General features: G+C 40.3%; 1 protein-coding gene and 1 long non-coding RNA gene across 2 annotated transcripts in view; one reads left to right on the top strand and one right to left on the bottom strand.

Moving 5' to 3' along the window:
- Positions 1 to 24,037, top strand: part of LOC143724299 (NACHT, LRR and PYD domains-containing protein 12-like) — a 575,203-nt gene extending 551,166 nt beyond the window's left edge. The window contains exons 21-26 of the mRNA XM_077217284.1: positions 831 to 1,001; positions 7,507 to 7,680; positions 19,591 to 19,764; positions 20,166 to 20,339; positions 23,354 to 23,527; positions 23,724 to 24,037. Coding sequence (XP_077073399.1) covers positions 831 to 1,001; positions 7,507 to 7,680; positions 19,591 to 19,764; positions 20,166 to 20,339; positions 23,354 to 23,527; positions 23,724 to 23,934 — 1,078 coding nt within the window. The 3' untranslated portion in view covers positions 23,935 to 24,037. The remainder of the gene's footprint in view (positions 1 to 830; positions 1,002 to 7,506; positions 7,681 to 19,590; positions 19,765 to 20,165; positions 20,340 to 23,353; positions 23,528 to 23,723) is intronic.
- Positions 2,569 to 3,860, bottom strand: LOC143724319 (uncharacterized). The gene is made up of 3 exons (XR_013197350.1): positions 3,811 to 3,860; positions 2,869 to 2,916; positions 2,569 to 2,661 (listed from the first exon to the last, which is right to left on the bottom strand). It is a non-coding gene; the product is annotated as an uncharacterized LOC143724319 (long non-coding RNA).
- Positions 24,038 to 26,426: the final 2,389 nt, after the last annotated feature.

Here is a 26,426-nt window from a genome sequence, read left to right as displayed (position 1 = left end):
GGTCACTCAAGAGAGGATGCCCTGCATCTAAGCAGGTGATGAGCAAATGGATAGTTGAAGCTATATCATTGGCTTATGAAGCGGTCGGACAGCCTACACCTATGGCTGTACAGCCCCATTCTAATAGGAGTATGGCGGCCTCTATGGCCTTAATTTCGGGTGTGTCCCTTCTTGACATTTGTAATGCGGCAGGTTGGTCCTCTCCGCATACATTTGTCAGGTTTTATGACCTTGACCTCTCCACTCCTGGGGCAAGGTTGCTTGCTTCTTAGTGTGCGCAGGACTTCACACAGAACGGGCATTTGTCACTATGGCATAGTGGGTATGGGGTTCCCACCGCGTCTCAAACGCAGCTCGACCTGGCGTCTTGTTCCCCTATCAGGAAACCAGGGGTACATACGTAACCTGAGACGTTTTCCATCAAGCCCAGATTCCATGCATCTTTCTACAGCAGGTCTATGAGTCTCCAGATGTTCACAAACATGCAGTTTCACAAGCCAGTTTTCTCTGTGCTGACGTTTTCACTCCTCCTGCTTAAAAGCCAAAAAGATCTTAATTTCACACTCTGTATTAACACTGAAAATCATGATCTAGTGAACTTTTGCCCTTCTGCTCTATGAGACGCTTCTGTTCTTATGAGTTTGCTTTAGGACTGAGTGTTGCTCTAGTTTCTTTTAAATATATATTTATTCGTGTATTTAAATGTTCAAAGAAAAGTGTTAAATCTAGATAACTAACTAGAGCTTGTCTTTTGAGCAATAATTCAGTTTTTTATAACATCAATCATTTTTTAATGAAATGAACATTTAGCTGAATTGACTCTTCTGCAGGTTTTTGAGTCCTGCTGCAGAGGATGCCTGTCAGTATGTGAATAGTGTTGTGGGTAAAAACGTGTTACTCCAGGGAGAGCTGAGTCTGAGTGAACATAAACTAGGAAACACACGAGTGAATCAGATCGCTGCTCTACTGCAGGATAAACACTGTCAACTCAACACACTGACGTGAGTATTGCTCATTTATTTATAATATAGTATATATTATATACACTGTTAACAATTTTCTTGTATTTTTACAGTACAGCAATGTTGCCAGCAAGTTACTGTATTTTGATTTACAGTAATTGTATTGTAATTCAATTTACAGTACACAAACAGTATTGTAAACTACAAAACAGTACTGTACAGTATTTTTACAGTATTTTGTAATTTTTGTCTACTTCTGCTATAATTAATTATACGGTATTGTACTGTAATATCTATATTGATACATTATTGAAAAATATTATAATTTTCAAATTACTAATAATGATACTATAAATAATATGTAGTTATTACAGTATATAAATCTATAGGTAATAATATTATAATGCAACTTCAGAATGACTGCAAATCAAAAGACAATCCAAACAATTTCCTTGTCAAAAATGTTTTTTATTCATAAATTACACTATTAAAACCATTTAAGAACATTGCATGTCCAGTACACCAGAAGTTTACAGGTATAAACAGCTTTTAAAGGGATAGTTAAAGGATTAGTTCACCTCAAAATGAAAATTTCCTAATAATTTACTCACCCCAATTCCATCCCCAAGATATCCATGTCTGTCTTTCCTCAGTGGAAGAGAAATTAATTTTTTTGAGGAAAACATTTCTGGATTTTTCTTAGAGTAATGGACTTCAATGACAACCAGCGTTTTGAAGTCTAAATCAATGCAGTTTCAAAGGTCTTTGAAGTGCTTGAAACGGCTGTGAACGATCGCAGCTGAGGAGGGGGGTCTTATCTCGCGAAACAATAGGTTATTTTAAAAATAATAATAATATATGTATGTATATATATATATATATATATATATATATATATATATATATATATATATATATATATATATATACACTTTTTAACTACAATTGTTCGGGTTGAGCTGATCTGCAACTAGCCGGGAACTACGTCATCACGTTGAAAGGTCAGGCTCGATGTCGCCGGCGGAAGTACCGCCGACGTCGGCGACATCGAGCCTGACCTTTAAACGTGTTGACGTAGTTCCCGGCTAGTTGCAGATCAGCTCAATCCGAAAAATTGTAGTTAAAAAGTACATATTTTTTCTTTTCTTGAAAATTACCTATTGTTTCGCGAGATAAGACCCCCCTCCTCAGCTGCGATCGTGCACAGCTGTTTCAAGCACTTCAAAGACCTTTGAAACTGCATTGATTTGGACTTCAAAACGCTGGTTGTCATTGAAGTCCATTACTCTAAGAAAAATCCAGAAATATTTTCCTCAAAAAAATTAATTTCTCTTCCACAGAGGAAAGAAAGACATTGATATCTTGGATGGCATTGGGGTGAGTAAATTATTAGGAAATTTTCATTTTGAGGTGAACTAATCCTTTAAAGAAGATATTTTAAAGAAAATAGGTAATCAAACTGTTGAAAGTAGCTATTGACTTCCATAGTATGAAAAAAAATTCTATGGAAGTCAATGACTACCATCAACTGTTTGATTACCAACATTCTTCAAAATATCTTCTTTTGTGTTCAGCAGAAGAAAGAAACTCATACATACACACACATACTTAAAAGTTTGAAAATTCTTAAAAGTGCAAGGGTTGGCTGGGACTTTGAGGTGGTACTGGAACTTGGTGAAAATTGGACTGATGACCAAAACTGAAGAAGACATGACACACAAAAACACATATGACAAAGCCTGTTAGCCACAGCACCAAAGATGAGCAGACAGACAGTGGAAGAGAGCAATTGTAAAAGAAAATTCTGTAGAAATAACAAAAACAGCCAATTTAATTAACAAAAAAAAAACCTTTAGATTTTAAAACTTTAAGTTTAAACCATTGTATCAACATGGCAAATACTTACAGAAAACTCCTTCCCAGGCTGCAAATAAAATTGCCCCACACTGTAGAGCTGTAAGAAAAATAAAAATAAATATTATTCAGTTAACTGTTATGTGTTGCTTGTTTAGGACATATATCTCATAAATCTGCTTACAATACATCTAAGTTAGGTTAATAAAAAATAAGCTTCACTTGACCTCTCTATATATTCTAACTTGTTTTTTTTGGCATGCCTTTTACTTGTCTTTGTTGCCTAATAGATCATTAACTCTGATAAAGTTTTTCAACAATTTACACATTTTTTCATATTTTTAATTAGGCCCTATTATAATAATCATTATAACTGTGTCTCCCGCCTAAATAGAAATGAAGTAAAAGGCTAAACTGGTACCAATAGCCAATCTCTCTAAGCCCAAATCGCTCATTTTGCGTTGCAAAGGAAAGTGCAGTGTTTTTAAGCCTTATTTTCACGTGTTTTTGTGTCTAAACGACTTATTCAATTTGGTCCAGTATTGATCATGTTCGTAAAATCATAAAATCATCAACTTCGTCATCCGATAACAGTTAGATATTTTTGTTATAATAAGATCCTTCAAACCTTGTTTGTATGTCCTCCGTATAGGCTATGTCAAATGCAGCAATGTTATCTCGCAGACCATCGTAAAACACATTTAATTCAAACTCGACAGAAACTAAATAAAACTCACAAAAGACCCCCTCGATTTGTCTTTCCACCGTTAAAACAATCATCAAGTCTGTTTTGGTCGAAATAAACCGTAAGGTAATGTTAATTCACGGAGTTAGATTTGAAAATGTCAGCACAAGCAGCGGGGTAAAAGAGCAGATTGTGTTTTTGCAACCGTCGCTGGCTAAACTTCCACTGTCATTTCACATTAAAAGCCATGTAGGCTACACTATAGCGTAAAATCCTAAAACCTTATTATAAAAGTAAAAATTAACTTACCAAATTTCCAGATATCCGCAGAGTAAGATCTCCATCCAGTGAGTGTTCTGCACAGTTGTGCTCTGACGTCAGTCAGGCAGCGCGCATGCTCTCTATTTACAGCAACCCTGTATTATTGCCTGGCATATTACAGCCAGGTTACAGCAACACTAAAATGTACTGTAAAATTTTCCCGCTCAAACAAAATTGCCCAGAATGCAATGCAAATTACGGTATTTTACTGTAATATAGAAATGCAATATTGTACTGTAGGTTTTTACAGTACAGTGCAGCTAAATCTACAGCGACAGTTAACAGTGTATAATATATAATACAGGCAACTTTCGTTCCAACAGAGGATGAAATGTGTCGTTATCTTTGAGTTTGAGTGACGTAATATCCCTTTCAAGTGGAAAGCGACGTGAGACTGAATGCATTGAAAAGCCCTCGCGCTACTCATATGCTGAGAGAGAGATAAGACAGTAGAGCTGCACGATTCATCTTTAAAAGACTGTGTTCTCAATTCAAACACACACGCGATCTGCTTCCATTTCGTCTGTCTATTAAACCTTTGACAAAATCATATAGCAACATTCAAATCTGTGTTGGCGCTGCCGCTGACCCGGAGAGCAGTGGCGTGCACAGACCTCCTCAGGGGCAGGGGCTGAAGGACCCAAAAAGGCAACAAAAAATAAAAATAAAAAGAAGAGTTACTTGTTTTTTTTTCTTTTTATCCTTTATTTCCTTGGCCTTCTATGAAAATATGTTGATACAATTAGAATGCATAGCACATCAAACGAAAATAGGGAAATTATTATAATATTACTAAATATTATTTAGAACACAACTTTTATGAATTTTGAACCGTATGAACAACATGACTTCAACGTCACCATCACTAAGTTTCCCACAACTCTTTCAGGGTATGTTTACATGACAACGATGTACTAAAAACAGAAGTTTTCACAAACAGACAACAACATAAAAAAAATCCCCTTTCACAAGGATTTGCGAAAAGGACTAAAAACGCTGTATATGCATAGCAGGCCAGTAGTTGGCGATGACACTTTGTGAAGAAACACTATACGCGTATAGACTGAACATGCAATACACGTGCGCATAACATCACCCTTTTCAAACTTACGTTGAACGTTTTCAAAAGTTTGCATTTTTAGGGCCCCAAAATGCCATTGTCATGTAAATGAACGGCCAAAACGTTTTAGATGAAAACGGTGTCATGTAAATGGCCCCTCAGTCTTTGTTTAAAAACATTTTCCCTGAAAGTTAAAGTTAGAAATTTTTTCAAGAGCGTGATTATTAACTCTCTGGGGTCTGAGGTGTTTTCTGGGTCCTGGAGGTGTTCTGACATGCTCTGACATTTGTGCTTTTTTCAGTTATTTATAAACATGTTAATGGCAAAGGTGTAAATTCACTCTATATAGCACAAACGGGGCTACCGTAATATGTGAGCAACATGTATGTACATGTTTGTATTTTTAAGAGAATAATATTTATTCGTGGTTATTGAAAAAACTAAAACTTAAAGTGTCTGAAATAAGGCCACAAAACACATACTAAATATGTGTCCACAAGACTTTTGACTAATGAGTGTTGTTGCCTAGAATTTTTGTTTCAAAATTATTTTAAAATCATCCTGCCTAATCATTTACACAAAACAATACATTGATTTAAATTTTATAAGACACCTTTTGTTTGGAAAGGCAATATGCGTGGAGGCGTGTTCACACCTGAGAAGACAAAGGCCGGATAATGTGCCACATACATAATGAGCTGCATATTAATTATCCTTTCACACAGCTGTGTCACAGGATCCCAAAGAATGCAAGGACAAAAGAAATTATCTATATATACATATTTTACAATTAGAAATTGTAACCAATTACAAATAGGTTACAATTACAACAACAATTACAATTTTAACAATATTTCAAGTGTATTCTTTCTTTGTAAAAAGTATACATTTTATCATTTTACATTTTATAGTATTAAAAAAGGTAAGGATTCATTAGTTTGAATATTGGAACAAACACTATAATAACATCTTAGTTGATAATTCATTTTACCTACTTTATTTTTGACAAAACATCATACTATAGTATATTTAACTATGAGCAGAAATTGGTGAATAAAAGCGTCCCTATTTAATGTGACAGTAGTCTTTTTTACAGTCAAAACTTTATAATCTATCCAAAACTAATCACAAAATCTTGTCTAAACATTCATATTTAGTCTGTAACATATTGTGTATGATTAGCATATACATGTTAATTTGCAGTTTGTTGCTTATACAGACGTTTTATTTCAACATATTTTAGTCTATTTTTACTCATCTCAGTAGGCTATAGCAATATAGTTTGGATGTGTTCATGTAAATGTTTACTAATGTAGGTGCGAGAGTGAATGAACGGCACAGACACGCGCTGTATAACTGTAGTAAACAAAGCGCGCGCGCCTGTGCCGTTTATTCATCGGCCTATTCATTTAGCCTACACACAGACAGGCAATTCATATTTAAACAGTCTTTTTGCGGTTTACAGACACTATTCAATATCACGATTAGAACAAAGCACTTAAGAATAAATGACTTACTACATCAGCTGGATCCGTTGCTCCTCGAAATGAAACTACCAGCACTTCTGGTACATTTTCCAGGGTTATTAGATAGTATTATTCCTCACAGCGTAGGGATACGCTGTGTACACAGCTGTAGTAAGATACTTACTAAACACGATGCGTTTTATAATCCAGCTGGTGGGCGTTGGCATGTCCTAATTCAAAAGTGAATTTTAATATTATTCAATGATGTAATTGTTTTAAGAATTAGAAATGAAAAAGTCCTCACAATGATCCCCACTTGAGCCCTTCAAGTTAGGGAGTGTCTAAAAATACCAAATCAACAAGAACGTTGGTTAAGTATTTGCATTATTCCAAAAAAACACTAAAAACGTGATCCTTTTACATATGCAGTTGACAGATAAAGAGATTAAAAATAGATTAAGCCCATTTCTAACTTTTATATGATTTAAATATTTCTTATACATAAGTAATTAAACTAAATGTCTCTTAATGAAATATATCTATTTAATTATGTGGTTGTTTTATGAAAAGACCTCAAATGACCTAAAATGTATTAATACACACATGCAGCATATAATACAACTTAGATTTGTAAAAAAAAATGTTTTACATTTGTTATGAATTAAAAAAAAATACAAATCTATTCAACTTCTCAGTCATGTAACGTGATGATGTGTCACCACCTGTAATTTATTAACTAACCCTTGTAAGTGCACTTCAACCTCAGATACCGTGACGTTGCTTCCACTTTTTATTTTCAACCTGGAAGAACCAAATTGTTCAGAAAAACGCAAACATATTTATTATTATAATATTTATGAGTGATTTTAGTGTTTTCAGTTATGTACAGCCTGTATATATCTTTTCACATAAAAAAAAGTGTTTTAGAACACCTTTAAAAATGATATGAAATGAATGTGTAAACATAAATACATCAACGATTTCAACCTTTGTTTTGTTACAAGGTTGGTAGTATATTTAAATGAACAATGTGTAGTCTTTCTCCATGTTTCTGCACCTGGATATCCCCGTTTATTTATCAGCAAAAGTCTGCTGGATGAAGCTGAACACATTAGTTGATCATCATGGCTCTGATTCATTTTCTCTTTCTGTCTTCAGTCTGTATAGATGCAGTATTACAGAGAAACAGAGTCTCATCCTGACTTCAGCTCTGAAATCAAACCCATCACACCTGAGAGAGCTGAACCTGAGCTGGAATAAAATAGGAGACTCAGGAGTGAAGCACCTCAGTGATCTACTAATGAACCCACAATTCAAGCTGGAGAAACTACAGTTAGTATCATTATACTGTACAGCAATTACAGTGTGACTGAAGTTTATTTATTTGAAGACAGCAGGGCTTGTTTCATTTTTTATAGCACTACACTTTCAGGGTTTTCCCTATTGCTCACATTTTTATGTGTTTTTTATCTAATTAGTAATTGTTTATTTTCCAGCATTTGATACACTGTACTGAGAATAAAGAAGAGAGAAGTCAAAGAAATAGCTGAAAATGAAAGAGAAGAAACAGTATCATCCAGCATACACTTTACGGTAAGGGTACATGAATTATCATGAATTCAGGTATAAATTCATGAATGAATTAGGCATTAATTCATGCACTAATATCTCATGAATCATCAGGAACTAACATGAGTGCAACGTTTTTCATTCATGACTTCATGGATGAACAACACCTTAATTAAAACATTAACTAAGATGAGTACATCATCATGAATTATGATTTATTACGCATGATCATGATGTTTTCTTTGTTCACAAAAAAAGTGTCTTTACTATCCATTGTGGATAAAACTACAGTTATGGTACATGAATCATCAATGAATTCATGATTCATGAACTCAAGCATTAAAAAAGCATTAATTCATGCCTGCAAGACTACTCTTCGAATTATTAATACAAAAATCCACATTACCTCATGCATGCATACAAGCTAGAACAGTAACGTTATATCAATTAATGTGAGAACTGTTTTTCTGAATTATGATCTGAGTTTCCAAGCATGTTCATGTCTTCTTCATAGCCTGTAAACGGACAGACCCCAAAATTGGCCAATCACAGCAAATAGCACACGAATTCTGTTAACATTCAAATACAGTCATCATTAACTAAGCATTATCTTTTAATGACTTCATCATGTTTGTGGCCCCTCAACTAAAGTGATGACTTGGTCTTTTGAAACACTGATGAACAATGTGTTTTCATTATGATTCGAGTTATCTAGCATGTTCATGTCTCTTCCCAAGTATTGCTGTTGATTTAACTGGTAACGTTACTGTTTCAGAATAAACAGGTCTCATTGTTAATACATAGGTATTAATACGTTATTTTCAAAGATAGAAAACATACTTTTTTGTACGTTTGGATAGATACTGAAACGTATAATATGGACATATCTGCAACATTTAAACGTAACATTATTATGATTTTACAGCTACAAAACGTTATTTACGTATATTCCATATCATAAAGATATCTGTATAATTTCCCTTTTACCATTTTATAGATAAATGTAAGATACCTTAACCCTATTCCCAAACCTAAACATACCCATTTTATACAGAATATAAAAAGGATAAAACGTAATGGACAGAGATGTGTAGAGAAATGGCAGTTTTATTAACAATATAGCATTAAAATATATTTTGAGCCACTAATCCTACCCATAACCATTCCTTAAAACTACGTAGACTACAATTATGAAGAAAAACATAACAGACAGACAAGTAACGTTATAATCACAATAATTTATTTATTGCGAAAATGTCAAAACCGGTACCAAAAGTCGTTAACATGATGATGTGTTGCAGTCGCAGTCCTCTCTGGCAGTATTATAATCGTTTTGTATGAGGTACAGAGCAGATTTAAATTATTTAAATTAATAATCCATGAACATCCGGCTTCGGGTTCGCTTTGTGAAGGCGCGCGCGCTTTTCCATTTCAAATGTACTACACCGTCACCGACTGAAACACGGCATGCAGTGTTGCCAACTATTTTCAAAGGAAAGTAGCTAACGCGTTCCCTAAAAGTCGCTAAATGTCGCTAGATGACTTCATACGTCAATTAGCATATTCGTGACGTCATCGCGTCGTACTTGCGTTCTGCTTGTCTAATGTGTTTTCTCTATAAATTAATGCTCAGCTCACATACTGTATTTAATATATTATAATATAATATAGCCGAATGTAAAATAAAGCTGTTCTCATTTCCTTTGTCAGACAATAGAACGAGAAGCTATGATATAGGCCTAGTGAATGACTAACTTTTTTATAGGCCAATGTGGAAAATTATCTTAATTGAGAGAGTTCGGGAGCCGGATGAACAAAAGCTTTGTGATAGTGAGTATTACAAGTAATACCGTAAGCACAAGAAAAGGAAGGAAACTAAATTATTTAATTAAAATAAAAAAGAAAAGCAAATAATAAATCCGTGGAAAAACACTGCTCATTCACGTCTCTCAGCGGCCGTGCGCTCAACAGATGAATGTGCTGCTGCTCCTCTCAGTCATTTACTGAACAGGGTAGACGTAGCTAGAGTGAGTGACGTTTGAAAAGTCGCTAAAAATAGCGACTCATTTGCGCGATTCTTTTGCAGTCTGTACGCGGAGGGGTGCTCTAACTGCAGCTGGGAGGGGCTGCTGCGCGAGGACTGGGCCGCCTGTGAGTGCTTTGGGACGGGGGTGGGACCCACGGCAGCACCCGCTGCTCGTTGAGAAGAGTAAGAACAATATGTGCTTTCACGTCAGAGAGTCTCCAAAAGTCTCCAATAACACCAGAAAAAGTCGATAGATTTGTCGCTAGTCGCTTTTTTGAAAATGTGTCGCTAGAGGGTTCTAAATACTCGCTAAATATAGCGACAAAGTCGCTAAGTTGGCAACACTGACGGCATGTCGCAATCTGTGATGAAGCAGGAAAGAGCCAATGAGCGTTTGATTTCACTGCCGTAAAACACAACGTAACGTTTCTTGAGGGCGCAATTTTTGAATTTGAATTCATCACCAGCGCGGGATTTGTCGTTTACGGTCGCTGCTGAGAAATGGAGATGAAGATCACTGGATAAAAGACCGAATTTGGATCTGTTTCTTGCAAACAACGTATGGATTCTAAAGATTTGGATTATCAAACTAATAAAATTGATGTCTTTTGTGAATTTATGTTGTGTTTTATAGGAGAAAACGCTTTTTGTGTCTCACGGTATATACACTATATTACAAAATGGTTAAACGAGTAAAGAAGGTATTTTTAAGGTTTTAAAGTGTAGGCCTATTCTTGTTTAACACCATGCAGGCAAAACGAGCAAAAGGTATTTATGAGTATTATATTAATAAATGCGACTGAAAACTTAATTGATAAGACGGTTGAATGCAATAGAGTCGTTTCTGTGTGTATAAAACGTAAATAAATGTACGTATGATAGAACTAACTTACACTTTACGTAAAAATACACACCTATTCTCATGAGATCAGGTTGGAATAAAGCAGTAAAGTTTAGATCAAAGTCCATTTGTGTCCACAATACATTGTTTGCAAAGGCTTGAATGTTCATGTTAATATTCATGTCATTTCACATTTATGCCACCATTAATAGCACATTGTTCATCAGTGTTTCAAAGGACCAAGTCATCACTTTAGTTGAGGGGCCACACACATGATGAAGTCATTAAAAGATAATGCTTAGTTGATAATGACTACTGTATTTGAATGTCAACAGAATTGATGTGCTATGAGCTGGGATTGGTCTATTTTGGGGTCTGTCCATTTACCTGCAGGCTATTATGAAGACATGAACATGCTGGGTAACTCAGATCATAATGAAAACACATTGTTCATCAGTGTTTCAAAAGACCAAGTCATCACTTTAGTTGAGGGGCCACACACATGATGAAGTCATTAAAAGATAATGCTTAGTTAATGATGACTGTATTTGAATGTTAACAGAATTCGTGTGCTATTTGCTGTGATTGGCCAATTTTGGGGTCTGTCCGTTTACAGGCTATGAAGAAGACATGAACATGCTTGGAAACTCAGACCATAATTCAGAAAAACAGTTCTCACATTAATTGATATACTGTTCTAGCCTGTATGCATGCATGAGGTAATGTGGATTTTTGTATTAATAATTCGAAGAGTAGTCTTGCATGCATGAATTAATGCTTTTTTTATGCATGAGTTCATGATGATTCATGTACCATAACTGTAGCTTTATCCACAATTAATGGATAGTAAAGACACATTTTTTGTGAACAAAGAAAACATCATGATCATGCGTAATAAATCATAATTCATGATGATGTACTCATCTTAGTTAACGTTTTAATTAAGGTGTTGTTCATCCATGAAGTCATGAATGAAAAACGTTGAACTTGTGTTAGTTCCTGATGATTCATGAGACATTAATGCATGAATTAATGCCTAATTCATTCATGAATTTATACCTGAATTCATGATAATTCATGTACCCTTACCGTAAAGTGTTACCCAAAACAGACTATTGAAAACTAAATGCTGCTGTTGCTCTTCAAAAAGATTATCGTCATAGATGTGAACTAATGTTATTTCTCTGTCTTCAGTCTGAGTGATTGCAGTATTACAGAGAAACAGAGTCCAATCCTGACTTCAGCTCTGAAATCAAACCTGTCACACCTGAGAGAGCTGAACCTGAGCGGGAATAAACTAGGAAACACAGGAGTGAAGCACTTATGTGACGTACTGAATGATTTACGCTGTAAACTGGAGAGATTGAGGTCAGTCACATTCACATACAAGAATCAAAATGCTTAAAATCACTTAAACAGTTTAAACTAAAACACTTTATACTCAATAGCTCACGATAAGCCTGAGTTCACACTATATTTGTGCAACATGTTCACCTTAGTATTTTGTGATCTGATGAAATAACACACCAGATGATCTCTCTTATGCCTGACTCACACTAGAAGAGTTTAATGTCATCAAATATATCAAAGATAGATGTAATGAAAAAAGCTGTTAATTATTTTAATATTTAATTTTGACTTTGAGCTCCACTTTACAAGGTTCAGCTGAGCAGCAACGCTGAAGCTGATGTGTCACTTCATAGAGATCAATGGCCTTGATTCATTGTATTGATCAGCGCTGACGCCATTCATTTGAAATATCCCTAAATGTTACATTTTTGAAAGATTTCGCTTTCCTTGGTCACTCACGGCAACCTTTTCACGAATATGACTTGATATTAAGGACAGATATTTTGTTTACATCCACTTTTCAGCTTCTGATCTGCAGCTTGAGATCACGTCAGGCGCTTCTCTGTCACGATTCTGCAGCTTGAGATCACGTCAGGCGCTTCTCTGGCACGATCATCTTAATAATATTTTTTAGTGTGTGATGCGCCACAGTTTTCAAATCTTGTAGTGTGAGCATGTTTAAGATTTGAGGGAAGAAAATCTGGCAAGATTATCCTTAAAGGGCACCTATTATGGCCCTTTTTACAAAATGTAATATTGGTCTTGGGTGTCCCCAGAATGTATTTGTGAAGTTTCAGCACAAAATACCCCCCAGTTAATTTATTATAACCATTTGAATGTGTCATTTTTGGGGCCTGCAAATGAGCTGCTAATTCCCACCCTGCCGCTGGATGTGGGCGTAACTTGCATAACTATGGCAATTAAAAGGTTTAAATTACATAAATCATACGACGACGACGACAACAACATTTGTTGTCGATGACTATTAACGTTACCTCAGAAATCATAAAATACACTTATGTTCAAACAGCATGTAAAAGTGAATTTTGCATAATAGGTGCCCTTTAAGTGTGTGTGCTGCAACCAGATTTCACAATTGGTTAGGATTTTAACACTCCTGTAGTGAGTCCGATACGATACTTTAATTTTTGGTACTCGACGATACCGAGTACTGATACCGATACCTGTATTTTCACTTCATTTGTAATTATTAAATGTATTGGGTAGAGAAACCAAAATAATATAAATTATATTAGTTGGCTTAAAATGTTCATCAAATATAGATTTCCTTCAGTTATTTTCATGCTTAATTAAGCCTGCTAAAATGCATTGTATGACCTTCTGTTACTGAACACTGTTCATTCTATTGCTCTATCAGATTTTATCTTTTATTTAATAGCACAGCACATATTTAGAGCAGCTCCAGCAGGGCTCAGTGCTGAGGATTGGGTCAGTGGTTCACATGTTTAGACACCAGTGAAATATCAATTCTTTATTCCCATTTTTATTCCCATTTTGATACTACAACAAAATCTACCAGCCTAATTAATGTGAATTTAAAACATTATCAAAGACAAGTAAGCAGTCACTAATAAAATAAGAACAAATCATCAAATAACAAATAGCACAAATAAAGACAATATAACAAGGAAAGGCTACAAATGAAATAAACAGTGTTTTTAGAGTTCACTTTCGAGGGAACTCGGACTGCGTCGAATGACACTTTGGGGGGAACGCCCCTCAGCGTAGTGCCTCTGAAGTATGAATGAAACTAAGCCAATCTCTGATTGGTGTTGCGTCATGACGAAAATGTGTGACGGCATACAAGCGGAAGCTATAAAGGACGCCGGCACACATGAGATGTCAGCTTTCTGTTCTTCAGCAAGCGCTCTCTGTTGTTGTACGTCTTATTTGGTGTTGTCTTTCAGTTACACAAGCATTTATATATGTATATATATTATATCTATCATGGCTAGTGCAAGTTTCAGACGTTGTGTGCATCCCTGCCCTTGCTATATTACGGGTGGGGAAACACATCGTTTGTGTGTGCATTGTTTGGGAGTGCAGCACGCTCAGGCAGCTCTCGAGGGGGCTGCTTGCGAGGATTGCAAAGCTTTGTCGATCCGTGTGCTGCGCTCCCGCCTGGCCATTTTTAACGAGGATGCTCTTCATGGGGCTCGCAGATGGATCTGACAGGGGACCCTGAGACTGCTGAGGCACATTCTCAGGATTCCTCTGCCAGTTTCGAGGTTCTCCCGCCTCGCGCGGAAGCCCGCTCCGCGGCTTCTTCCGAGCGAGTGGAGAACCCGATGTTCGAGCTGTCTGCTTCCGAGGAAGCAGACATGCTCAGCATCGAAGGCGGGGATTTTGGGGATGACTCGCCACCCCATGTCCCCTTATATGAGGAGCTGGTGGAGGATGTTTCTCATGCAGTGGCCAAATTAAATCTTAGTTGGCCACATGAAAGGCAGGAAGCGCCAATGAAAAGCAAGTTGAACGAGCGCTTCCTGCAGCACAGAGAACAGCCTGGTCACCGGGGTTTGCCGTTCTTCCCTGATTTACACAATAAGTTGTGTAAATCTTGGAACAGACCACACTCTTCTCGCGTGTCCAACCCCCCAATATTAAATTATAGTAACATCATCAGGGCGCGAGAGAACGGCTATGGGACGATGCCTTCGGTGGAACAACCTTTGGCCACTTATTTATCTCCTGAGTCGGCATCGTCCCTAAAAACCCCGGTGCTGCCCACTAAGCCCTGCAGAGATACATCTTCCTTAGTGGGCAGGACTTATATGGCTGCGGGTCGGGCTGGTGCGAGTCTGCATACCATGGCAGTTCTCCAAGCATACCAGGCCGACCTTCTAAGGGATATTGATGAGGGCGAGGGTCCAACTCCGGATGATATCGTGGAGTTGAGGAAGGCTGCAGATCTGTCTCTCCGAGTCACCAAAGAAACGGCCCGCGCTATCGGCCGTTCCATGGCGGCAATGGTGGTCTCGGAGAGACATTTATGGTTGAATTTATCGGGCATTAAGGAAAAAGACAGGGCTTTCCTCCTTGATGCCCCGATTTCGCTTTCTGGCCTGTTCGGCGCCGCCGTCAACACCGTCGTCGTCAGGTTTCAGGAGGCGAAAAAGCAGTCTGCAGCCTTCAGACAATACCTCCCTTGCCGCTCAAAACTGAAGAAGCCTGCCCCCAGTGGTCAACCGCAGCCATCCTCCTGCTCTTCATCCTACAGACAGGCACAAAAAGAGAGTACCGCTTCTAGAGCCCCTCCTCAAGGAGCTTGGGGGCATAGACGGCGCTCTCAGGCGAAGTAAACTCCCTGCTGGTAAAGGAGGCTATAGAACGTATTCCTCCACCGGACAGGGAGTCCGGGTTTTACAGCCGCTACTTTATAGTTCCCAAAAAGGATGGGGGGTTGCGTCCAATATTAGATCCCAGACACTTGAATCGTTCTCTGAGGAGATTCAGGTTCATGATGCTCACTATTCCCATCATCGGGAGTGAAATTCAATCCGAGGATTGGTTTGTCACGATAGATCTAAAGGTCGCATACTTCCACATATCCATCCTTCCATCTCACAGGAAGTGCCTGAGGTTCGCTTTCGGGGGCGAAGCGTACCAATATCGGGTTCTTCCGTTCGGCCTCGCCCTCTCCCCACGCACATTTACCAAATGTATTGATGCAGCTCTAGCACCGCTGAGGCTCCAGGGCATCAGGGTGCTCAATTATATCGACGATTGGCTGATTTTGGCCCAGTCACAAGAGCTGGCGGTTCGGCATCGAGATGTCGTCCTCGCCCACATTCAAAGCCTGGGGTTGAGACTCAACACGAAAAAGAGCGTGTTGACACCAGCCCAGAGAACCACGTTCCTGGGAGTGGTGTGGGACTCGGTCACGATGTGGGCACGATTGTCTGCTGCACGAATCAAGTCCATTCAGGCCACAGTGTCCAGGATAAAGCTAGGCCAAGCCATTACTGTGAAACATTTTCAAAGAGTGTTGGGGCTCATGGCAGCAGCGTCCAACATTATTCCATTTGGCCTGCTGCACATGAGGGCCCTCCAGTGGTAGTTGAAAATCGAGGGGTTCTCCTCGAAGGGGAAACCCGTTCCGCATGTTTAGGGTTACGCGCAGATGCCTTCGTTCCCTATCTATGTGGAAAAAAGCTTGGTTTCTGTCCCAGGGTCCAGTGTTGGGAGCGTCATGTCGCCGGAAAACCGTTTCGACTGACGCCTCCCTCTCGGGCTGGGGCGCGGTCATGGACGGCCGCTTTACGACAGGCCTATGGCAGGACCATCATTCCTCCTGGCACATAAACTGCCTGGAGATGTTGGCGGTGTTCCGAGCACTGAGGAGCTTCCTGCCGGACCTCAAAGGTCATCATGTCCTTGTGAGGTTGGACAATATGTTGGTATTGGCCTATATAAACCATCAGGGGGATCTGAGGTCTCGCCCTCTATGCAGACTGGCGCATCAGATCCTCCTGTGGTCCCAGGGGAAACTGTTATCTCTAAGAGCAACATACATCCCAGGGAGTCAAAAGCAGGGAGCAGACATCCTGTCAAGACAGGGGCTGAGGACCGGGGAATGGAGACTCCACCCCGGGGTGGTGGAGTCAATATCTCAGAGGTTCGGCCCAGTGGAAGTGGACCTATTTGCATCTCGAGAGACGATCCACTGTCCACTGTGGTTTTCCCTCACTCATCCAGCCCCGCTGGGGTTGGATGCCATGGTGCAAACGTGGCCGAGGCTGCGTCTGTATGCATTTCCCCCGATCGCTCTGCTCCCGGGAGTTTTAGAGAGGGTCCGTCGCGACGGGATCAGTCTACTGCTGGTAGCCCCGTTGTGGCCGGCCCGAGTATGGTTCTCAGACATTGTATCGCTCCTAGACGGCCCTCCGTGGGAGATTCCCCTCAGGAGGGACCTGCTGACACAGGCAGAGGGCTCAATATTTCACCCTCGGCCCGAGCTATGGAAGCTGTGGGTCTGGCCCCTGAGGAGGCACAGTACCTAGAGGCCAGCCTATCAGCTGGAGTAGTGTAGTCCCTACTCAGCTCTAGAGCTCCCTCCACGAGGAAATTGTGCGGCTTAAAGTGGAATGTCTTTGCCAATTGGTGTAGAGAGCGTGAGGTGGATCCAGTTAACTGCCCAGTGGCTTCAGTTCTGGAGTTCCTCCAAGATCGCTTTTCAGCTGGTCTTACCTCGTCCACACTCAAGGTGTACGTGGCTGCCATTGCGGCTTTCCACGCTCCTCTGGGTGATGGGCCTCTGGGGAGACAGCAGTTGGTCTCCGTGGGGCTTGGAGGATGAGACCTGCGGCTCGTACCAGGGTTCCCACATGGGACCTGGCAGTGGTTCTCGAAGGGCTGGCCGAGGCCCCCTTCGAACCACTGGAGTCGGCTGAGGCCAAGAACCTTTCCCTGAAGGTGGTTTTTCTGTTGGCCATTACTTCTCTGAGGAGGGTAGGAGATCTCCAGGCGCTCTCTACATGGGTGCCTGGAGTTTGCTCCAGGCGACATTAAAGCCATCTTACATCCCAGGCCGGGCAATTTGCCTAAGGTGCCATCTAATGTGGCACGGCCTACGGTTCTGCAGGCTTTTCATCCTCCACCTCACGTGACGGCGGATGAGGAGAGACTTCATCGGCTCTGCCCTGTCAGAGCTCTAAAAATTTACATTCAGAGGTCCTCTTCATGGCGGAAGTAAGACCAGTTGCTGGTGTGTTTTGGGTCGCCCAAGAAGGGGCTTCCCGCCTCCAAAAAGACCATCAGCAACTGGATTGTCCATGCTATTTCCGTGGCCTACCAGGTGCGCAATCTGCCTTCAACTTTGGCCGTGAGGGCTCATTCAACCAGAGGCATGGCGTCCTCTAGAGCCCTCCTCTCGGGGGCCCCAATCCAAGAGGTCTGCGATGCAGCAGGATGGGCCACCCCCTACACCTTTATTAGGTTTTACAGTCTGGACATCCCGTCTACGCCTGGCTCTCTCGTGCTCTCATCCTAAGTGTGCCTGTGAGCAGCTTCAGACTTCACACCGAGTTCCCTCGAAAGGGAACATCCTCGGGATACGACTGTAACCCTTGTTCCCTGAGAAAGGGAACGAGGACTGCATCCCTTCGCCACGCCTTCCCCTGCCTGGGAGCGCTTGCTTCATCACAGAAGCTGACATCTCATTTGTGCCGGCGTCCTTTATAGATTCCGCTTGTATGCCGTCACACATTACATCATGACGCAACACCAATCAGAGATTGGCTTAGTTTCATTCATACATCAGAGGCGCTACGCTGAGGGGTGTTCCCCCCAAAGTGTCATTTGACGCAGTCCTCGTTCCCTTTCTCAGGGAACAAGGGTTACAGTCGTAACCGAGGACGTTTTTCAGGTAGATCTGACAGTAGTTTTCAGGTACAGAAATTTGTATAAAGTAATCAAATGTGAAATAACACTGCATATTCATTACTGTATAAATTAAATGTAGATGTTTTGTAAAGTTACAAAAGGTAGGCTATTAAGTCAAGAGCAGTGAGTAATTTCTTAGTCCTTTGTTAGATTAGCATTAAAACACAGCAGCAGGTTTATTAGACTGCTGTCCCTTTAAGACCCAACACACGGACCCAATTTGAATATACTGTCTACGTTCACTTGAGATATAACCCAATTTGTTTACTAGAGGATACTAGCCAAGACGGGCGTTTTTAAATAATTCTGTGTGAATTTGTCCTTACAAGCACGAGACGTGAAAGAGAATTAAATTCATTATACGTGCATTGTCTGAGACGCTGGTTTTCGGGACGCGCCCTTCGGATTTTTGCGTTCATGAATCTTCTTGACCCGCAAACGTCCTGTAATAATGTAGAGAACCACTCGTTATACATAAACCAGGTAACATTTCATGTTTAACTTACATATAAGATTTAGTATCTCTCTCTCTCTCTCTCTCTCTCTATCTCTCTCGTCAGTTAACGTTAATAAGAAATTCTTTGCCATTGACATCCAACTGAACTATAACGAAAAGGGATGCGCTCAATAAGCTTGCGCACCACAGCTATTTAGGCCTTACTATATTTCCTTTAATATTCCACTAATTAGATACATTTACTTCATAGATTCCTTCTTTTTTATCCCATTATACACTCTGTTGTCAGTGTTTCTTTGTCTGGACACAAACACTGTACACACGCTGCCTGGTATCGGTTGCTGGTATCAGAGCATTTTTATGAGTACGAGTACATGAGCTCAGTATCGGTGCATCCCTAATCTCTCTTCCTCTGTCTGTTTTATTTGCTGATGAAGATGATGTGACTTTACAGAATAAAGAGTTTTCTTTTCTTCTGTCTTATTTTCTGCGCTATCTCTGCTACTGTAGTTTAAGATATTGTGATATGACAGATGAAGGTTGTTCTGATGATGATCATCATAGATGTGATCTCTTGTTATTTTCTGTCTTCAGTCTGAGTGGATGCAGTATTACAGAGGAACAGAGTCTCATCCTGATTTCAGCTCTGAAATCAAACCCGTCACACCTGAAAGAGCTGGACCTCAGCAGGAATAAACTAGGAGACTCAGGAGTGAAAAACCTCAGTGATCTACTGATGAACCCACAATTTAAGCTGGAGAAACTACAGTTAGTATCATTATACTGTACAGCAATTACAGTGTGACTGGAGTTTATTTATTTGAAGACAGCAGGGCTTATGTTTCATTGTTTATCGCAGTGCACTTTCTGTGTTTTCCCTATTGGTCACATTTTTATGTGTTTTTTATCTAGTTAGTAATTGTTTTATTTCCAGCATTTGATACAATGTACTGATCGTGTACATGCAGAAATCTGACTTTTCAACTGAGAATAAATAAGAGAGACATCAAATAAATAGCTGAAAATGAAAGAGAAGAAACAGTATCTTCCAGCACACAGAACTAGTGTGACTGGGTTTTAAGACAGACTATTTGAAACTAAATGCTGCTGGAGATCTTCAATAAGATGATCTTCATAGATGTGAACTATTGTTATTTCTCTGTCTTCAGTCTGAGTGTATGCAGTATTACAGAGAAACAGAGTCTCATCCTGACTTTAGCTCTGAAATCAAACCCATCACACCTGAGAGAGCTGAACCTGAGCTGGAATAAACTAGGAAACACAGGAGTGCAGCACTTATGTGACGTACTGAATGATTTACACTGTAAACTGGAGAGATTGAGGTCAGTCACATTCATTTACATTTACATTTATTCATTTAGCTGACGCTTTTATCCAAAGCGACTTACAATTGCTATATGTCAGAGGTCGCACGCCTCTGGAGCAACTAAGGGTTAAGTGTCTTGCTCAGGGACACATTGGTGGCTCACAGTGGATTCGAACAAGGGTCTCTCACACCATAGGCATGTGTCTTATCCACTGCGCCATCACCACCCCCCACATTCACAAACAAGAATCAAAATGCTTAAAATCACTGCAACAGTTTAAACTAAAACACAGTATACTCAGTATCTCACGACAAGCCTGAGTTCACACTATATTCGTGCAACATGTTCACCTTAGTGTTTTGTGATCTGGTGAAATATAGATGATGATATCTTTTATGCCTGACTCACACTACAGGAGTTTAATGTGATTGAAGATATCAAAGATAGATGTAATGTAACAAGCTGTTAATTATTTTAATATTTAATTTGGACTTTGAGTTCCACTTTGCAAGGCTCAGCTGAGCAGCAACGCTGAAGCTGATGCGTCACTTCATAGAGATCAATGGCATTGATCCATTGTTTTGACCAGCGCTGATGCCGTTCATTAGAAATATTCTTAAATGTTAAATTTTTGAAAGATTTCACTTTCCTTGGTCACCGCAACCTTTTCACGAATATGACTTGATATTAAGGAAAGATATTTTTTTTACATCTGCTTTTCAGCTTCTGATCTGCAGCTTGAGATCACGTCAGGCGCTTCCTCTGGCATGATCATCTTAATAACATTTTTTAGTGTGTGATGTGTCGTGATTTTCAAATCTTGTAGTGTGAGCATGTTTAAGATTTGAGGGAAGAAAATCTGCAAAGATCTCCTTATGTGTGTGTGCTGCAACCAGATTTCACAATTGGTTAGGATTTTAACACTCCTGTACTCTGAGCCAGGCATTAGGGATGCACCGATAGCACTTTTTGCCAAACGAGTCCGATTACGATACTTTAATTTTTGGTACTCGCTGATACCGAGTACTGATACCGATACCTGTATTTTCACTGCATTTGTAATTATTAAATGTAGTGAGTAGAAAAACCAAAAGAATATATATATTATATTAGTTGGCTTAGTTTGTTCATCAAATATACATTTCCTTCAGTTATTTTCATGCTTAATTAAGCCTGTTAAAATGCATTGTATGAGCTTCTGTTACTGAACACTGTTCATTCTATTGCTCTATCATATTTTTTCTTTTATTTAATAGCACAGCACATATTTAGAGCAGCTCCAGCAGGGCTCAGTGCTGAGGATTGGGTCAGTGGTTCAAATGTTTAGACAACAGTGAAATATCAATTCTTTATTCAAGTAAGCAGTCACTAATAAAATAAGAACAAATAATCAAATAACAAATAGCACAATTAAATACAATATAACAAAGAAAGGCTACAAATGAAATGAACAGTGTTTTTAGAGTTTTTCGTGTAGATCTAACAGTAGTTTTCAGGTACAGAAATTTGAATAAAGTAATCAAATGTGAAATTTGCATATTCATTACTGTATAAATTAAATGTAGACTTTTTATAAAGTTACAAAGGGTAGGCTATTTAGTCAAGAGCAGTGAATAATTTATTTGTCCTTTGTTTGATTAGCATTAAAACACAGCAGCAGGTTTATTAGACTGCTGTCCCTTTAAGACCGAACGCACGGACCCCATTTGAATATACTGTCTACGTTCACTTAAGATATAACTGACTTTTTTTACTATAGGATACTCGCCAAGACGGGCGTTTTTACATAATTTTGTGTGAATTTGTCCGTACATGCACAAGACATGAAAGAGAATTAAATTCATTATTTGCGCGCTGTCTGAGACGCTGGTTTTCAAGCCGCGCGCTTTGGATGTCTGTGTTCATGAAACTTCTTGACCCGCAAAGTCCTGTAATAATGTAGAGAACCACTCGTTATACATAAACCAGGTAACAGTTCATGTTTTACTTACATAAACGATTTAGTATATCTCTCTCTCGCTCTGTCTCTCTCTATCTCTCTCTCTCGTCAGTTAATGTTAATAATTAGCTACATGCCTCTTTTTACATACTTTGCCATTGACATCCAAATGAACTACAATGAAAAGGGATGCGCTTGATAAGCTCACGCTCCACAGCTATATAGGCCTTACTATATTTCCTGTAATATTCCACTAATTAGATACATTTACTTCATAGACAGTAGGAGTGTGAACCTACACTGGTCTCACGGTTCGGTTCGATTACAATTATCATGTCATCCATTCAGTTCATTTCGATATCACGATGCATCACGATGCACTGCATCTTCAATTTTACTTCACCTGTATACAATTTTGTAAATAAATACAAGCAGTCAGACTCTGCCAGGCGTTAACAGCTCTGGGTGAAAACGGCTGACGTGGTTTCTCAAGTTAGTAGTATTACCCCCTGCATGTTTTATTTGTGCGTGACATGATTTACAGACAGTCAGTGTCATCTCCAGGTCGTGCTTACCAGGTTGTTCATAAAAGCCGAAATGTGCCCAGATGTAGGCTTTTAAAGTAGTTGGAGCATTTTTAATTACTCGCAATGGGGTCTCACCTCTCTCTGCCATTGTATGCTACCGCGACAAAGCACGTACGCAACAAAGAACGTCAGAAAAGCGTCAGTACATTATAATCGGTTATGGTCTATTACTGAAGCAATACCGAATCATCCTCGTCTGCATCGCGATGCATTGTATAAACGATGAATTTCGACACCCCTTACGACGCCTTCTTTTTGATCCCATTATACTCTCTGTTGTCAGTGTTTCTTTGTCTGGACACACACACTGTACACACGCTGCCTGGTATCGGTTGCTGGTATCAGAGCAATTTTATGAGTACGAGTACATGAGCTCAGTATCGGTGCATCCCTAATCTCTCTTCCTCTGTCTGTTTTATTTGCTGATGAAGATGATGTGACTATACAGACTAAAGAGGTTTTTTTCTTCTGTATTATTTTCTGCTCTCTCTCTGCTAATGTAGGTTAAGCTGGTGTGATATGACAGATGAAGGTTGTTCTGATGTGACTTCAGCTCTGAAATCAAACCCGTCACACCTCAGAGAGCTGAACCTGAGCGGGAATAAACTAGGAGACTCTGGAGTGAAAAACCTCAGTGATCTACTGATGAACCCACAATTCAAGCTGGAAAAACTAAAGTTAGTATTATTATACTGTACAGCAATTACAGTGTGACTAAATGGCTGAAAATGAAAGAGAAGAAACAGTGTCTTCCAGCACACAGAACTAGTGTGACTGGGTTTTAAAACAGACTATTGGAAACTAAATGCTGCTGTTGCTCTTCAATAAGATGATCACCATAGATGTGAACTAATATTATTTCTCTGTCTTCAGTCTGAGTGATTGCAGTATTACAGAGAAACAGAGTCTCATCCTGACTTCAGCTCTGAAATCAAACCTGTCACACCTGAGAGAGCTGAACCTGAGCGGGAATAAACTAGGAAACACAGGAGTGAAGCACTTATGTGACGTACTGAAGGATTCACACTGTAAACTGGAGAGATTGAAGTCAGTCACATTCACATACAAGAATCAAAATGCTTAAAATCACTCCAACAGTTTAAACTAAAACACTTTATACTCAATATCTCACGATAAGCCTGAGCTCACACTATATTCGTGCAACATGTTCACCTTAGTGTTTTGTGATCTGGTGAAATAAAGATGATGATCTCTCTTATGCCTGACTCACACTACTGGAGTTTAATGTGATCAAAGATAGATGTAATGAAACAAGCTGTTAATTATTTTAATATTTAATTTTGACTTTGAGCTTTGAGGACAGATATTTTGTTTACATCCACTTTTCAGCTTCTGATCTGCAGCTTGAGATCACGTCAGACGCTTCCCCCATGCACGATTCTGCAGCTCGTGATCACATCAGGCGCTTCCCTGGCACGATCATCTTAATAATATTTTTTTGGTGTGTGATGCGCTGCGATTTTCAAATCTTGAAGTGTGAGCATGTTTTAGACTTGAGGGAAGAAAATCTCCAAAGATTCTCCTTAAGTGTGTGTGCTGCAACCAGATTTCACAATCGGTTAGGATTTTAACACTCCTTTAGTGTGAGCCAGGCATTAGGGATGCACTGATAGCACTTTTTGCAGAACGAGTCCGATATGATACTTTAATTTTTTGTACTCGCTGATACGAGTACTCATACCGATACCTGTATTTTCACTGCATTTGTAATTATTAAATGTATTAGGTAGAGAGATTTCCTTCAGTTATATTCATGCTTAATTAAGCCTGCTAAAATGCATTGTATGAGCTTCTGTTACTGAACACTGTTCATTAACAGAAGCTCTGGATTGGAGGATGGTAGAGTTTTTCAGGTAGATCTAACAGTAGTTCCGCGAAGGGACGGACACTGCGTGTAATCGCAGTTGGAACCCCCTCCAGCGTAACGCGTCTGAAGCATGAATGAAATCAGTCAATGGAGAGATGGAGCGTCATAGCGAGTGACGTCATCGACCGGGAAGCTATAAATATCCCCTGAGCACACAATACGCCAGCTTAAAGTTACTGAAGCAAGTGACCCAAGGGGATGCCGGGAGTATGGCAGGACACGCAGCGTCCGTCCCTTCGGGGAACTAGGGTTACATACGTAACCCGGGACGTTCCCCTTCAGGGACTACCGCTGCGTGTAATCGCAGTGGGAACGCAATACCCACATCCCCATACGACCAAATCCCCGTCGTGTGTCGTTAGGAGACACAAACCGACGAGAGAACCTGAGCCCCGGGAGTGGAGCTAAGATCAAGGGAATAAAATCTAACGAAAGTGTGCGGTGAGGAACAGCCTGCCGCATCACAAACGTCCTGAAGAGAAGCTCCTGAAAGAAGAGCTTAAGAGGCAGCCATACTCCCGGTGGAATGAGCCCTTACAGCCAAAGGTGAAGGCTGATGGGCCGAACCGTAAGCAAGCGAGATGGCCTCGACCACCCACTTGCTCATCCTTTGCTTAGATGCCGGACACCCTTTCTTAGGTGACCCAAAACAGACAAACAGTTGTTCCGATCTCCTCCACAGGGCAGCTCTGTGGACATAAGCATCTAAAGCCCTAACGGGGCACAGCAAATTAAGTCTCTTCTGGTCTGACGTCAGAAAAAGGCGGAGGACAGAAAGCCTGCAGAACTATAGGTCTAACAAAAGTAGTTGGCACCTTAGGAACATAACCTGGTCTCGGACAGAGAAAGGCCTTAACCATACCAGGAGCAAATTCCAGGCACGAGGGAGCCACCGAAAGTGCTTGCATATCTTCAATTCTTTACAGAGATGAGATAGCGAGAAGAAGGATAGTCTTTAGCGTAAGAAACTTTTCCGAAACTTCCTCGATGGGCTCGAAAGGAGCTAGGGAGAGACCTTCTAAGACGATGGCCAGATCCCAAGCTGGTACCCTCGTGCGAACTGCAGGCCTCAGCCTCAAGGCGCCCCGAAGGAAGTGAGATATAAGTGGGTGTCTCCCGAGAGAACCTCCGCTCGAAGGGGCGTGGTAAGCAGCTAAGGCCGCCATGTACACCTTCAGTGTGGAGTGGGATAACCCTGTGGAGAGACGGTCCTGCAGGAAATTCAGCACTGTACCAACCGGGCAGTGAAGTGGGTCCTGCTGGCGCTCTCCACACCAAGAGGTGAAAAGTTTCCACCTCGCGGCATATAACTTCCTCATGGCGGGAGTTCTGGATTGGAGGATGGTCTCAACGACCTCAGTTGAGAGACCAGAATCTATGAGCTGGGCCCCCTCAGAGGCCAAGCCCACAGCCTCCATAGTTCTGGGCGGGGGTGAAGGATCGACCCACTCGCCTGAGAGAGTAGATCTCTCCTGATCGGTATCTCCAGGGGAGAGCCGTCGAGGAGAGACACTAGGTCCGCAAACCATACTCGGGCCGGCCAGAACGGGGCTATTAGCAGAAGACTGAGCCTGTCCCGGCGAACCCTCTCCAGAACTCCCGGGAGCAGAGCGATCGGGGGAAAAGCGTACAAACTTGACCTCGGCCACAGATGTACCATCGCGTCCAACCCCAGTGGGGCTGACAGG

The sequence above is a fragment of the Siphateles boraxobius genome, unplaced genomic scaffold (assembly GCF_051911475.1).
Source record: "Siphateles boraxobius isolate OS27281-9 unplaced genomic scaffold, OSU_SipBor_1 72, whole genome shotgun sequence".
Classification (NCBI taxonomy): domain Eukaryota; kingdom Metazoa; phylum Chordata; class Actinopteri; order Cypriniformes; family Leuciscidae; genus Siphateles; species Siphateles boraxobius.
The sequence above is the reverse complement of the archived record's forward strand: the minus strand, read 5'-3'. Positions and strand labels throughout refer to the sequence as shown.